The following is a 16,009-nucleotide window of genomic DNA, read 5'->3' as shown; positions in this document are numbered from 1 at the left end:
CCCTGGCTATTATTTGAGAATTCTAAATTTTCGTGTGTGTTGAAGTGTATGTTTATGTGTAGATATGCGTAAATATGAGTGTCTGGTTGTTTTAGTGCATACCTGAGCATGATTGCACCAGACAGACTGTACATATATGCTTATAATTTTGCATGTGTACATGCAGGTATTCATGGGTACGTGAGTATGGGTGTGTATGCATGTGGAGGTCATCTGTCATTCTTCTGAACGGAATTTGCACACAATAAACCCGTAGCCGAGCCCGGCAATGGAGATTGAATGCACTGTCAGCTGGCCAGGATTTATGGAGGCCGATTCAGCTGATTGGTGCTCGGAAAACCGTCTGATAAAGGGTGATTAATCGCCCTTACATTCCCCTTTACATCCTGGTTTACTTCATCCCCAAACTAGATTAAATGTACTCATAACTATTCCAGAAGAAATCCCAATCCCATGCACTTTCACTTACAGGTGGGAATTTTTCATTTGGTGATAGTGAGAAAAGAGTGATGAGAACAGAGAGAGAGAATTAGAAACACCTGGAGAAATGCAGAAAGGCATGCAGGGTGGAGGCGTGGATACAAACTGCACTCTGTGTGTATGGGTGAATAAATGCCATTAGAACTGAGCCACAAGATATATTAATTTAATGAGAAAAAGGTATGAACAAACAGAAAAATGTAAAGGGCAGACATGACACAGGCATGACTGATTTTCACGATTTTGTGTCATGCAGTTTCCCTGTTTTTCCATCCATCCAGACAGCCATCCTCCTGGGTGAAACTGAGGAATATGGTGTTGTTTAGGCCCGGCGAATTTTAGTGGTGCTTTAAAGATTACTTGCATGCATTACCATCCTATAAAATAGCAAGCCAGTCTGAGTATGTGTGAGTGTGGGTTTTCTAATAATTATGCATATAATGACTAGATCTGGTTTACTGATTACAATATTGTTCTAGCCATGGAAAAATAAACCATCTCAGTTACTGGGAGTCAATGTACTCTAACTGCCTAAAATGTTAATTGATGAGATATTTTCACGGAACAAACAAAAAATGGAAGTTGCATCTACATGTATATGACCGAAGACCATGGTTAAGGTTAGGGTTTAGTGTTCAATAATCAAAATTATCTGAAAGAAAGAAAGAAAGCACACTAAGTGACAAGCCCTGTGCTGCTGCTCTGTGAGCTGAAGAGGTTCTTTGGCCAGAAAGACACTTCATTGGGTAAAATGCCTGGATTATTTCTATTTAAGTAATATTTACTGTTATATAGGGTGATTTCAGGTTTCAGAAAACAGAGGATTTATTTATTGAAAAAGTAGACTAGTGTTGGACTAGCACGTGTATATGAGCTGTTGAAAAGATGGAGCAGTTTTTGTTTTATATGCATATTTAAAACACACAAACACACACACACATTAACACGTCAATCTGTGTCAGGATTACAAGGTGGACTTATCTTCCACACAACATATGAAAGGACATCAAAGGAAAGACAAAGGAAAAGGGAATAAAGATAAAAAACAATCAAACAGTGTATATACGACTAAGCAGTATAAAAAAATGATTCTACAGTACAGCAGAGATGACAAAAGTCTTCACTTTCTGTACTAAAGTAAAAGTACAGATACTTGTGTTAAAAAATACTCTGGTAAAGGTTCTGATTTAACTTCTTTACTCAAGTAAAAAAAGTACTTACTTGGAAATGTATTTAAAGTATAAAAGTAAAAGTAGCCTTGCTAATGACAACCATTTTTATGCAAAGCTACCTGGACCACACAAATGTTACTAAAGTGCATGCTGAGAAACTTCACTGGACATGGAAAAAAGGCTCTTTATATGCCATTGCATTGTGACAGAGACTGACTGAGTAGTAAGATATGAATTCAACTGTGATTCTGTGAGAATTCAGATCCAGTTTCTCTTTTTAATCTCCCCCTTAACATTTAAAGGAATCTACATGTATGTGTGTGTGTGCGCTCAAATATGGCTTCTGGAAAGAAAATAAAGTATACAATATGAATTACTAAACAGACATTAATTTAAGAAGTTACCCATACTTTTAGGGTTACGCAGCACATTTGCCTATCTCAAACATCTCTGTCAGATAAGGCCAAGCATGATTGGGAATGTCATGCTGCTTGTCAGCCGAATCTCTGGGAACTCTGTTTTCTTCATTTTCAATCATGATCGCCATCCATACTACTATGTGCTAATGTTACCACCATCAAACTGCAATGATTTGCAGCAAATAATTTGCAGCAAATGTTTTGCAGCAAATGAATGAATGCCGCCGAATCTGTCGAGTCCTCTTATAGTGGTGCGTCAGTTGCAATGTGTATTCCCATCCAATTAGAATGAATTCTGTATTGATGACTCGAAAAATAACAACGGTCATTCCAATGAAATTATTCTAAACTAAAGTAACAAGTCAATTTTGTAGAAAGTACCGATATTTGTGTTAAAATGTAGGGAGTAAAAGTAAAAAGTCAGCACAAAAATAAATAGTAAAGTAAAAATATCTGAAAAATCGACTTGAGTACAGTATTGAAGTATTTGGACTTTGTTACTTCCAATCTCTGCAATAAGTATGCATTTTTCTTTTTTAGAACTGTTTGATTCTTTACCTGCATAAAATTCAGGGCCATATACTGCTCCAACCACTGGATTCAGCTTCCAGCCTGCACAGGGGACAAATGCACGCACGCACACAAACACACACACACACACACACACACACAAACACACACACACAAAGGGAATGTTAAACAAACCTTCTATATGCACAGTGGCATTCACTGTGCATATCAAACAATTGACATTGTGTCACCAACAATAAAAACTGAGCAAATGCAGCACGTTAAATGAAAATCTTGACTGTAACTGGTTAAACAGGATAATATTGCACAAACAGACCAAGCACAATTAAGAGAAAGAGATGAGTTGGGAGGACATAATTGTGTGTGTGTGTGTGTGTTTGTGTTTGTGCCTGGGGCCTGATGACAGTGACAAATGGAAAACCCTTCAGGGATCATTCTCTTTCTCTTCACCCTCGAACAGGATGAAGGTGTGCATATGTCTGTGTGTGTGTGTGTGTGTGTGTGTGGTGTGTGTGTGTGTGTGTGTGTGTGTGTGTGTGTGTGTGTGCGCGCATGTAGAAGAGGGGTGCAGACATGTCTCCTAGGAAGTGGCTGGACTTTGAAGCAACCCCCGTTGAAGCAACAATACCTTGTTTCATAATCAGAATTTGATCCATTCGGTCCAATAACATTTGCAAAGTCTGGAAAAGCTGCATGATTAAATTATTTTAACAAGCCTGAAGTCTTACCATTTGTATAAGGGTTTGCCACCTTTTTGTTTGTCATTACTCTGGCTGTGGCATTGTTGACCTGTCAGCAGACAGACAGAGGTTAGTCTCTTTCTCACTCACTCACTCTCTCTCTCACACACACACACACACACACACACAAAAACTGTGCAAATTGTGGCTAATCCACATCACAGCCACTCTATGCCATGCTGGTATTTTATCATTTCAGCAAATAAGGCTACATGCAGTGAGTCAAAGGTGTGATGTTGAAACACATTCAACAATATCAAAGGAAGAGAAAGAAAATATAATTGTATATTTAAAATTGAGAATGAATGCCAACAGACATTGTTTGTAAAACTCTGAAAGATTTCAGTGATTTAAATTTAAGATCTTAAAAAACAACTGAATTACAATTTTGGAGTTGTTATTGTTTGACAGTGTAATTTCTTTGTTTTAGACGTTCATGTGCAAAGCCAAAAAATACAGTGAAGACTGAAAAACAGATGTAAAGAGGATGGTGACATCAAAATGGAACACTAACAGTTAAGGTTTGAGGGCTTTAACAAAGTATAGGACACACTGGCATATAACTGATCGCCATTTGGAAGGTGCTAATTGTTAACAGATTACTTTCTAACTTAAATTAATACCACTTTAATCTCATGCACATGCCACAGACACAGTCACATATGACATAACACATCATTAGCAAAGACTTAGGCTGAATCTCATTTCTCTGTCTTACCCCTTCCCCTCACCCCTTCCCCTCACTCACTTGAAACCGAGGGGTACCCCGAATATACTGCACAACCGGCAACAATGGCGGCCAGATTAACCAGAGAGTCCAATAAATGTAAATGTTTTTGTCTTAAACAATTGATTTAAAAATTACAGTCTTGTTTTGTGCTCTTCACAGTCCTGTTTTTTTTTTTTTTTTTTTTATCGCTAGTTTGCTAGGCTAACATTACATTAGTTATTTGCACAACAGTCCCGCATTTCTCTGCCTTTAATGTACTCCATGCATGTCTACAGTTTTAACTAAACTCCATTAGCAGCAAATTTCGTTTGATAACAGTGCATAACACTACTTGCTTTGGAGACATTGATACGTGCTTTACATATACCGTCCTGTATCACACAGGGACGCCAGAGGAAACCCAGCAGCTGATCCACTTTTTGGCTGAAAACGAGCAGAAGTTTCTTAAATCAAAATATTCTGCAAAGCAACTACGGGAGTGAGTCATGCGTTCATGTTGTAACTATTCATTATTGTATTGGTACTGTATTATTGTAATCATTTGTGATTTATTCCTGTTCATGCACCTGTACATTGTTGTTGGTTATGATACAGGACACAAATCAAAGAAATGGGGTTTGAGGGAAAGGTTACTGGCCCACAGTGGTCTGGAATTTCAGAATAGCTGTAGTTTTTTGTTCTGTGGTCTTGTGTTTTTGTTGTTGTTTTTTTATACATTTGAGTGCCTTTATTACATGTGTGTGACATGTAAGTAATAGTTGATAATGGGTCTGTGATATGATATATTTTTATATAATGTTTTTGCCTGTTATGTTTACTTATTGGGCAATAAAGACATATTGTTATATTGAATATATTGTTAACAAATAAAGTGGTTCCGAACCTCAATGACATCAAAACAGTGATAACTGAAAGAGATATACAACACACCATGCAGTGTGTATAATTTTTTTTATTGCAAACAGACCTAAGTAGTACACAAATAACAACATCTGCATCATCACCACCACCATCACCAAAGTGAACATAAAAGAACTATGAAATATACATGCATATGGCACGGCTGTCAAAACCCATGCAATCAACATACACACACTTGCAGACGGCATCTTGGAAGTTTGTGATCAATACTTGTCGCCTCTGGTGATGTAGCAGCCAGCTAGTGGCGATGTATGATGACGCAACGGTAACCAAGTGGTGTCTCATTTCATAGGGATTTGTTTTCACCCCTAGCCCTTACCACTCTGTTTTGAGGGACAAGGGCTAAGGGTAAGACAAAGGGGTAGGGGAAGGGGTAAGACAGAGAAAGGGGATTCAGCCCCTGAATTCAGTAAAAAAAAAAAAAGCAACATAATCACACACCACTAAATAGGTCTATCTTTCTTTTGCCACACACACTTACGGATCAGTGTTCAGCATGCAGCGTTCAAGGTGCAGCAGGCAGGAGAGAGGATATGGATGAAGAGAGGGAAGGGAGGGAGTATTGCAGGAAACGTCAGGCAGGCAGAGAAAGGAAAGAGAGAATTGGGGGAGGAGAAGTGGAGTAAAAAAGGAAGAGGGAGGCAAGAAGTAAGGAGAGACAGGAAAAGGAAGGCACCTCTATTTTGCGTCCCTCTACGATTGTACCATTTAGTTTCTCCCGTGCACGGTCAGCATCTGCACTCGTTTCAAATGTTACAAACCCAAAGCCCTGCAGTGGCCAGCAGGTGGGGTTGAAAATCAAGCAACAAAGGAAGGAGGTCCAGAAATGAAATGATGAAACAAATGGGAAAAGAAAAGAGAAGAAAAAGACAAAGCACTGATGAGAGAGCGGCAGATAAGGAGGAGGACTAGAACTAGAAGCAGATGCCAGAGAGAGGTCAGGCTGGTTAGACAAACATGAATAACAGGGCTGGAGTTACAAGGAAAGTTGGGAACACAGGATATCAAACCACAGACAAAACCCCTTTAATAGTGGAATTACCTCCATCATTGTTTGTGTGTGTGTGTTACGTTCTCTGTTCCTTCTAGCATCCCAGACTCTGCTGTGCATGTATTTACAGTAAGAACTGGACCTAATTGAATTAGCAGATGGGATGAAAGTCTCCATATACACAGTGTGTGTTTGTGTGTGTATGTGTTTGCTGTAGGATGCAGTTGCTCCGCTGGTGCGCAGAGACCCTGTGGGAGAGCAGATAAGTGCCATACAATTACAATCTCAACGGCAGCAGTCAACTGTGACTCTCTGAGCCCCAGGACGCAGCTCGCTCATGAGACCCTGTCTGCGTCTCAGACTGGTCCTGGAGATGCAGCTCACTCAAGCAGCCCATATGCGGGTAAAACCTGCCTCCAAATTGCTAAGCCTCATCTATTTATGTCAATGAGCTTAAAACAGGCAGAGTGAGGGTTAAAGAATATCTCTGCTATAATTGATCTGGAAAGTGTGACATGAGTTAATGTTTCATTCTACCTGATGATTGTTGTTAAAATGTAACTGCGGTCTAAGAATTCACACTTCATGAACTTGCAAAGAGACATATAAGGGCCATGGGCACTTGTTTAATCACACTCATATGAACCTAGTCCAGTCATAGTCATAGTCCTATGAACCCATGAAACAAGATTTCTGTTGTCTTATTGTAAAGCCTGTTGGCATGTATCTTTTTGTATAGCATATGGATTATAATAGTTAGAAGGAATTGGTCATTGTTTGGGTAAAGCACAATACCTTGCTATTCATATAAACATGGGTTGTTTTTAATTGATATGCTGCATTTCTTCTTGGTGGACAGTATAGTTTGTGATTACAATAGTTACTTTAAATAGAGGCTATGTTGACATTTGGTTTCACACCGGACACAATCGCCAGTCTCACTGGTGAAAGTCCTGTGTTTGTTTGACCCATCTACCATCCCAACTTTCCTCCTTATGTGAGGTTTTGGTCTTTTAATACTACTCCCTACCTCTTCATACTAGGTCATCTTACGTTGCTGCAATCGAGCATTATGGTAATTCAGTTCACAATTGGATGAAAACGGCCTATTGAGCCAACTAGAAGGTAGAGCAGGAGCCCTACGGGCTCATATGTATGGTAGTGATAATCGGATGATATCATTCCAAGCAGGTGACAAGGCTCGGCTGGATGTCAATCCTGATATGGCTGTGTTATGATTATTCAACCTACTCGTCCCTTTATCCGGATAGACTCTGGACATGTCTCACAGACAACAGTCATTTTAATATCATTTTGACAAAAATATCTAACTAAAGTCAAAAACTATAAACTGATGGCAGTGAAATACCATAGGAGTTTAAAAGTATTGTAAAGAATGTAAAATATGTTACACTCACTGTAAAGTCACAAAAAAGTATTGGATATGTTCTCAGTCCCTATAGAGCTATTACAGGAATATTTAACAGGGCCTGAAATAATAAAGTAAGTAATTCAGTGCCCCAGATTTTTCACGACAATTCAGATATGACCATAACCAGGAGCGATGCATACCAATTACTTCATGTGCTGGATATGGGCAGGGGATTTATCCATAAAATTTAGTGAACAACTAACGTCACACACGCCAGTCTAGCTAAAAACCTGTGTTTTTGTAAACTGTTTGAATTCCTCATTGTAAAGTAGGCTGTATATTACTAATGTTAATGGTTTAGCCTGTAATATTATGATTATGCTTACTTTATTTCAAACAACATTTCAAGATTAAATACACAACAATTAGCAGACTGGTTCTCGAGGGTTTAACACAGCAGTAGCATGTATAAAAACCCAAACGTGCCAGTGTTGTCACATTCATGACATATTCAGTGACCATTTTAACCTTTTAATTATAGAGTAGAATGCAATATTTGTACTGCTGGACTGTGATGTAACATTTAGACAGCAGCATAAAATTTAATATGAAAAAAACTTTATGTAACAATTCTGTTCGGCAGGCAATGGCGTTTCGTCACTCGTCTCTCTGGCCGGAGCTATACCGGATTAGTGAAAGCAGTATGTCCGAATATATTGTTGCACAGACTGTAGTACAGTGTCTTAAATTAGTTTGCTAATTGTTTATATTTTAATCAATCCAAAATAAAAAGTATAACAGCTAGAGCATTTTTATGAGCCGAGTGAGGCCTTTTGATAGTTTCATCTGCAATAATCGTATGCCTGTTGTTTTCATGGTTGTTTTGCACCGGACGTCATGGCTAATGAATGCTCTAGCTGTTGTACTTTTTATCTTGGATCTCCCGCAGACCTCCCATGGCAACCAGCACCCCCTGACAGTTATTGTTGATGTCAACTGTCAATAAAGTCTATGCTGAAACTGCCTCAGACTCAATGGCCTCAGACTATCCATCCATCTTCATCCGCTTATCCGGTATCGGGTTGCGGGGGCAGCAGCTCCAGTAGGGGACCCCAAACTTCCCTTTCCCGAGCCACATCAACCAGCTCCGACAGGGGGATCCCGAGGCATTCCCAGGCCAGGTTGGAGATATAATCTCTCCACCTAGTCCTGGGTCTTCCCCAAGGCCTCCTCCCAGCTGGACGTGCCGGGAACACCTCCCTGGGGAGGCGCCCAAATGTCAGATACCAGATGCCCGAACCACCTCAACTGACTCCTTTCAACGCGAAGGAGCAGCGGCTCTACTCCGAGCTCCTCTCGGATGACTGAGCTTCTCACTCTATCTCTAAGGGAGACGCCAGCCACCCTCCTGAGGAAACCCATTTCGGCCTCAGACTAAACAGCCTTAAAATGCTTTACTCTGCTCATGAATGAGCATGTTTAAAAAAACTAAAAGATTTACCTAGTTAAAATAACTTACGTAGTGTTAAAGAATGTTTTGTGTGTTTATTTAGCAAAATGTGATGAAAATAAGTCAGATTGTGTTTTATTTCTAATACAAATTTAATAATTTTATTAAATATAATAATTTATTCACATACATAACCTTTAAGATTGGTTGTACTTATCTTAGGTATATGAAGCATTTTTTATTTATTTATTTAATTTTATTTGTTAGGGATTATGTAAAAAATTTTAACAAACATTTCCATCTATTCAGCACCATGTTAAAAAACAAGAAAGGAAATACACAGTTAAAAAAGCAGTATCTTAGTGGTTGCAAAGTTGATTAGTTGATAAGTTTTTAAGTCCTGTTTGAATCAATTTGAAGCTTCTGATGGAGCTACGGGTCTATGTTATCTGGAATAGCATTCCATTGAGTGATGACTTTAACTTAAAATGCTGACTGTCCAAAGGTTGTACAGTGGAAGGGTATTGTGCCGCTATGTATGGAGGCCCTTCTGGTTGATCTTACAGAGATAACAGAGCGGAGATACACAAAATCATGTAAACAGGTGGGAGCCAAGCCATGTAGAATTTTGTATACTGTGCACAGAGTTGAAAACCCCCCACAAAATTGTCAAAATTAAGGAAATTGTGTTTCTCCAGAATCTTATGGTGCCTAAATGGCCTTTTGTGGAATACGTTTAGCGCCTGCTTGTACACAGATTGTATAAATTTGATGGTTGTTTCATGTGCTTGCCTTCAACTAGTGATGCAGTAAGAAATGTGAAAGAAAATGAAGACATGCATAAATATCTTGGCAGCTTCTGTGGAGAGAGAGGGTCGGATCTGTTTAAAATTTGCCAGATTGTATTTAATTGTTTTAGTCCTCTTCTAGATGTCTTTTTAAAAATTAAGATTTGAGTCTAAAATAACACCAAGATATTTAAATTCATTCACTGTTTCAATGGGTTTATCTCTAATGAGAATGTCTGCATGTAGTGTTTTTGTTTTGGTGAAGAACATCCTTTTTGTCTAAGTAACATTCAAGGTAAGGCACCCTCCAATGATATAGTCAGTTTCTCAGCTGCTAGCTGAGCTGTCTTTTCATAAGTGTATAAAACTGTGTCATCCACACACATTTGTACCTCTACTCCATAACAGTGTTGTGGAATATCATTGATATAGATGCTAAACAGCAAGGGGCCTAACACAGATCCTTGAGTTACACTCATTTGCGCTTCACATTCACACACACTGAAGCACACTTCCTTGATTTTAACACACTGCATCCTATTTGATGAATATGATGACATTCATGACAGTGTTTTTGATAAGAAGTTGAAGTTAGATAGTTTAGAGATCAAAACCTCATGATTTACTGTATCAAAGCTTTACACAGTTCTAAGAAAACAGACCCAAAAAACTCCTCCCAAGCAAATTCAATGTTCTGCTCTGAGGCTGTTTGGTCTGAGTCTGTTTGGTCTGAGGTTGTTTGGTCTAAAGCTGTTTGGTCTAAGGCTAAATAAAAATGTTAATATAAAAATAAATGGCAAAATAAATAAATAATAAGTTTATCATCTACTCTCAGGGGTGCTGATCACATAGTTTATGTCCCCTACCTTCTTCAAAACTGTGTAGGGACTAGGGTTGGGTACCGAAACGCAGTGCCAATAGGGAACCGGTTTCGACGTAACTGGTAGCAACGAGACCGCATAAGAACAACCATTTCAGTGACTGACTTTTTTTTACTGCCCAATGGTGTTCCGGCGTCAACTTGCGTGACGTCAGTTACTCGGCACCCTTGTCGAACTGATAGCGAAGAGGATTAATGAAGATCCAGAAGGCAAAACGCTCCAAGGTTTGGCTGCATTTCACATGTAAGGATGCAGACTTTTAAGGTAACACTTTGAATTTAATGAAACATCAGGAGACGTGGAGCATATTTAAAAGCCAAACAATGCTCCGTGTTTGACAACCTACTTGATGCAGAGCCAAGCACAAAAGGCAGTAGCTAGTGTTGGCCTCGCCGCTGGACAAAGTGAAGAGAGTCCCAGCTTTCTTTGATTATAGCATCCCCTAATGGCTGATCTTTGCCATCACCTTCAAGTATTTTGCTGATATCAATTACTTTGGCCGAGACATGATAACGTTTGTGTTTGGCTAGCTAGGAAAATTTGTTTGGTTGTCAAATGCTCATACTTTATCGTAGCAAAATTGTTTGCATAACTTTGTCCATCCGGAGGTGCTACCTACCAGGTTTCATCCAGATGGGTCGCATGGCCTAGGACGAGTTAAAAAAAGTTGGCTTTGCACATTTTGTGATATTGCAAAAAACTTCTAGTAGTGGGAGTGGGTCAATTGTTGCGCCTGCTGTGCAAACCACGGACCTTTGCTACCACAGTTCCCAGCCACCTCAGGCTTGGACCCCTAATAAAAGAAAATCCTTAGGAAAACAATAGGGTTCCACAGCTCTGCTGTTCTTTCAGACTCAGGCTTGGACCCCTAATTAGTCTGTGGCACTGTAAGCCACAACTTCACTACAGTGTGCACTGGCAGCATACTGCCCAAGAAGCTGACACAGAAAACAAAACATAACTTCCTCCGGAGCAAACACAGAGTCACCCCTGGTTCAACCCTTGTTGAGCCTTTGGTGTAATTGCTCCTGGTGATTGAAATTACTATGAGATTTTTTGCACAGAGGCTCCTTGATCCAAACCCCCTGCGGCCCCTTGGAACACTTTGAAGAACTACTTACCAGTGTTCTGGTGTAATGCGTTGTCAATTTCATTATTTACATTACCTAGTCTAAATGTTCTCACCTACAGCGTATGTCAATTCAAGTACTTCTGTGAGAACACTTACATATACTACACTGTGAATACAATGTAGCCACTTGTGTAGTGCTTTCATTTCGACAGGGTATTGTTGTCTCAACTCATGCACGGCTGTTATGCACTGACCAGAAATTACTCTTCTTCTTCATTTTAATGGTATATTGCCACCAGGCGAAGCATTACTGCCACCTATTGTCGTCTGCCAAGAATATTTACCTGTTTGTTTTTCACACTATCCGACTACAGCATAGTGGGACTTATTGAAAAAAATAGAAGTACAACTCACATTGTTATAGTGAGATGTTCACCATTTCAATTGCAATGGCCGCAGCTTCCTCACCCGCACTGCATTTTGCAATACTTTTCAAACACACTATGCACTCAAAATATCAAGTGTAAGTACTATACATTGTTAGCAAATTGAGACACAGCACCAGTCTCACCCTAACTTCCCTTTGACTTATATAGACAGTGGGTCCCTGCTCTCATACTGCTGGCTTTATGGTTATGGTGACAAGCAGAGATGGGAAGTACAAATACTTCATTACTGTACTTAAGTAGATTTTTTTGACATTTTTACTTTACTATTTTTTCTGGAGACTTACATTTAAAAAAATTGGCTCGTTACTTTAGTTTTGTAACAGAGATCGTCATGTCGGAGAATAGCGTGGACACGCATCACACGCCGCGAGTAGGTGCGCGTGCCACACAGAGAAAAAAGTGAGAGAAAAGGTAAAGAGACTAGGTGTCCCGTCAGAGGATAGTCAGTTGAGATTGTGTGTGTGTGTTTTTAAGAACTGTAAGTCGTATTACTTATGTTGTCAGTTCATTTAAGCCTGTTGTGGTCTATAGTTCTTGCACATTTAAAGTAAGTTAGCTAATTATTTTGTTGTTTGTTGTTTTGTTGTTTGTGTTCTTCACCTGTTTATTTTTATTGTTTGCATAATCAATACCATATTCAGTCTAGAAAAAAACAGAGATCCTAGAGAGATTTGGCGGACAAGCAGCAAGACATTCCCAATCATCCTCGGCCTTATCTGACAGAGATGTTTGAGATAGTAGGCATCAAAAATGACTTGGGGAACTTCTTAATTAGTGTCTGTTTAGTAATTCATATTTTATCCTTTATTTATTTTCCAAAAGCCATATTTGAGCACACACACACATGTAGATTAATTTAAATGTTAAGAGAAAGATTAAAAAAGAGAAACTGGATCTGTGAATTCTCACAGAATCACAAATGAATTCATATCTTGCTACTCAGTTAGAATCATATTAACCTGAAGTCCCAGTCTCCGTCACAATAATCATGTATGGGATGTTTTAGGTCTATTGGCAGACATCCATAATGTAGCCAACATAAAGACCTTTTCATGTCCACGGAAGTTTCTCAGCTTGCACTCCAATTACATGTGTGTGGTCCAGGTAGCTTTTCACAAATAATGGTTGTCATTTGCAAGGTTACTTTTACTTTTATACTTTAAGTTTCCAAGCCTGTACTTTGTTACTTTTACTTGAGTAAAGGAGTTAAATCAGTACTTCTACTTTTACCAGAGTATTTTTTTACAGAAGGTTTGCCATCTCTGGTGAGAAGGCAGAGAATGAACTCCATGTGAAATGCCTGGCTTTATGAACAAGCAGCCAGCCCTTTTAGCTTATGTATCCTGGGCCAGTCGTTGCCCTGTGATTGCTTCGCCAGATAATATGTGCGAAAGCACCTGCCGACGTGATCTCTTATGCATATACAGGATTCCCTGGCATAAATAACACATAGGTCTGCCCTTGAGAGGGGGAGTGGATCAAAATATATTTAAAAGTGTGAAGTAGATGCAAAATTAATCCTTCTGACATTTAGTTACCGCATTTAGATATGTTCACTGCTCTACACTCATATTGCAAATTGTCTGCTTTCTTTTCTTTATCCTCTTCCAGGGAATGGGACGCAACTAATGCCCTAAATATAAACAAGAGCTGTTAAAGGTGAAAGAGTCTTACCTAAGGAAACAGTGGTTGGTCAAAACTATAAGTCATTCTCTGTGTTACCTTTCAATGATCATGCTGGGTATCCTAAGAACCTTAAAACCCCAAATACACATTTGCTAATACATTTTGCACTTTAATAACCAGTAATCACTACATAGAAATTACAATAATTTCTTGTTACTTTCTGTTATCCAGCATTAGTATGTCATCAAGTCAAAATAACGTCACCATAATTAGTCTAACATTGCAGGTATAACTTGTACTCTGTGGGGTATTTTTCCATTTTGACACTTTTCAGAAACGTGCTGATACAGGGTCTGCATCTTTCTTTTTATTATTGTTTTGTAGTTCTGACAAGAACCAACACTGTGTGTAAAAATGCCAAAGAAATGGTACGGTTGGTCAGTGTGGGTGTCTTTCTATATTCTCTCTTTAAGGTGCTCTAAGCAATGTTAGTTGACATTCAGTGTTGCCAGATCTCGCGAGACAAATAAGCAACTAGGCCTGTGAAAACAAGCAACTTTTTCTAAGGAGCCCCCCTAGGATCCGGGAAAAGAAAAATAAATAAACCGTGTGCACGGTTTTACTATCCGTGTGCATGGTTATACAATCTATGGGGATGGATTGTAAACTGTGTGTACACATTGTCAATTTATATTCATGTGGACAGATGCAGTTTTGCAAAACACACGGTGGAGTTTATTTATTTTTCTTCCCCTTGAGCTTTAGGACAATGACCACAAGAGGGAGTTAAACCACCTTTTAACATTATTTAACTTTAGAAAACTGATGGGATATCAAATATAGACACTAAATACAGTGCTTTTGAGTCATTCCCCACGACGGGTTTAATCCATTATTTTACTTGTTTCTATTTCTCCCGGTCTTTGTTATTTTTCTTCCTGTATTTTGCCCACTTTATCCCTGGCATTTATTCCTCCAAAAACTCTCCTACAGTCCAGTCACCACTCACGCATATTTTCATTTAAACGTGACACACTACCGTTTTCCTAACCAGAAAAAAACAGATTGCCCTGCTCTGCCTCTGACTGACTAGTACTTGTTGCCATCTGGGTGAGAGCCAATTAGAAGCAGGAAGTGGCCGGGAAAAAATCTGCCGTCTCTTTTAAGATAGGGGAGGGACAGAGGGAACAGGCAAGACAAACTCCTATGTTTAAATTTAAAACTGCTTGACAACTTATTATGGAGCTGGGAACAAGCCCAAATAACCAACTACATTTTAGAAACAAGACCAAAAAAACAGCGACCCACGACTTGGCAACACTGGTGATGTGACTTCTTGTTGACGTTTGAAGTATTTTCTAACAAAACAAGACAAGCTTGCAATTTACAATGTAAAGTTGTAGCCTAAAACACGCGTGGCTTTGCTTAGAGCACCTTTAAGGATGATTACTGCGAGAATATATTCTCTAAATTGTATTCTTTTTATAGGTTGGTGTGAATGTGCGCAATCCAACATAACCTCATGCCTAAACAACATTAGCTATAGGTTGATTTCTAAAGACTCCAAAAACGGAGCATACAACCATTCTATTTACGGTGACGCCTCCCAAACTTTAGCTTCCTGCTCTAACCAGACATTAGCAGCAGGAAGGTCATCAACAAAACAAAATATGTTGCCCCAACATCATGGCCACATATGGAGGAGGTGGTTTTCATTCAACTATTCAACCTAATCTATAAACCACTTACTAAAAAGGGAGAGATGGCATTGGCAAGTTTGGATTGATTGCTGCTGTCAAATTTACAGAAGCATAGAAGCAGCAGTAATATTGTGAGGGTAATGAGGCTCATCTTACACTTGTTACAAAAAGGTTTATGTTTTATGCTCATTGCATGTTTGGGAATGTTAACTGTAGGACAGAATTGACTTCTTCATTGTTGTTCTTACCAGATCTTCCTGGCTTGCGCTGGCTAGCTAGCAAGACATTTTTAGTCAACCAAAATGTCACAACTAACTTTGATGAAGTAAAACACTGTGGAATTGTCAACGTTTAAGTTGAAAACAGAAACCCAAAATCCAGTTCACTATCTCTATCTCAATGTTCACATTGCCATGTTTAGCATTGCCTATGCTCTAATTCTACTTGCTACCACAGCAGCCTGTAAATCACAAGGTAGCCCTGCACTAAACCTTACCCTGCTTTATAGTTTTCACTTTACTTTCTTTTACTTGCACTTGAAAGAATGCAGATTTAGGTACTTTTTGGTCCAGGAAGACATGTCCGCCAACATCTTTTATACAGTCTGTGATCATAACACAGATGTCCTTAATACAATTCTTTCTGGGCGACATGTTTTGACTCGGTGTCAATTTTTTTTTAAATGTA

At 39.0% G+C, this 16,009-nt stretch overlaps 1 protein-coding gene and 1 long non-coding RNA gene across 9 annotated transcripts in view; one reads left to right on the top strand and one right to left on the bottom strand.

Annotated features, from left to right (window-relative positions):
- LOC116671533 (RNA binding protein fox-1 homolog 3-like) overlaps positions 1–16,009 on the bottom strand; it is a 751,379-nt gene that overhangs the window by 73,962 nt on the left and 661,408 nt on the right. For 6 of the 8 annotated variants that reach the window (XM_032502899.1, XM_032502896.1, XM_032502894.1 and 3 more), the window contains 3 exons: positions 5,670–5,762; positions 3,331–3,391; positions 2,630–2,683 (listed from right to left, as the gene is read on the bottom strand). In XM_032502899.1, coding sequence (XP_032358790.1) covers positions 2,630–2,683; positions 3,331–3,391; positions 5,670–5,762 — 208 coding nt within the window. The remainder of the gene's footprint in view (positions 1–2,629; positions 2,684–3,330; positions 3,392–5,669; positions 5,763–16,009) is intronic. The other 2 variants (XM_032502901.1, XM_032502900.1) reach the window with 1 other exon arrangement.
- On the top strand, positions 592–14,912 carry LOC116671561 (uncharacterized). The gene is made up of 3 exons (XR_004327294.1): positions 592–604; positions 4,695–4,700; positions 14,794–14,912. It is a non-coding gene; the product is annotated as an uncharacterized LOC116671561 (long non-coding RNA).

The sequence above is a fragment of the Etheostoma spectabile genome, chromosome 21, assembly GCF_008692095.1.
Source record: "Etheostoma spectabile isolate EspeVRDwgs_2016 chromosome 21, UIUC_Espe_1.0, whole genome shotgun sequence".
Lineage (NCBI taxonomy): Eukaryota > Metazoa > Chordata > Actinopteri > Perciformes > Percidae > Etheostoma > Etheostoma spectabile.
The sequence above is the reverse complement of the archived record's forward strand: the minus strand, read 5'-3'. Positions and strand labels throughout refer to the sequence as shown.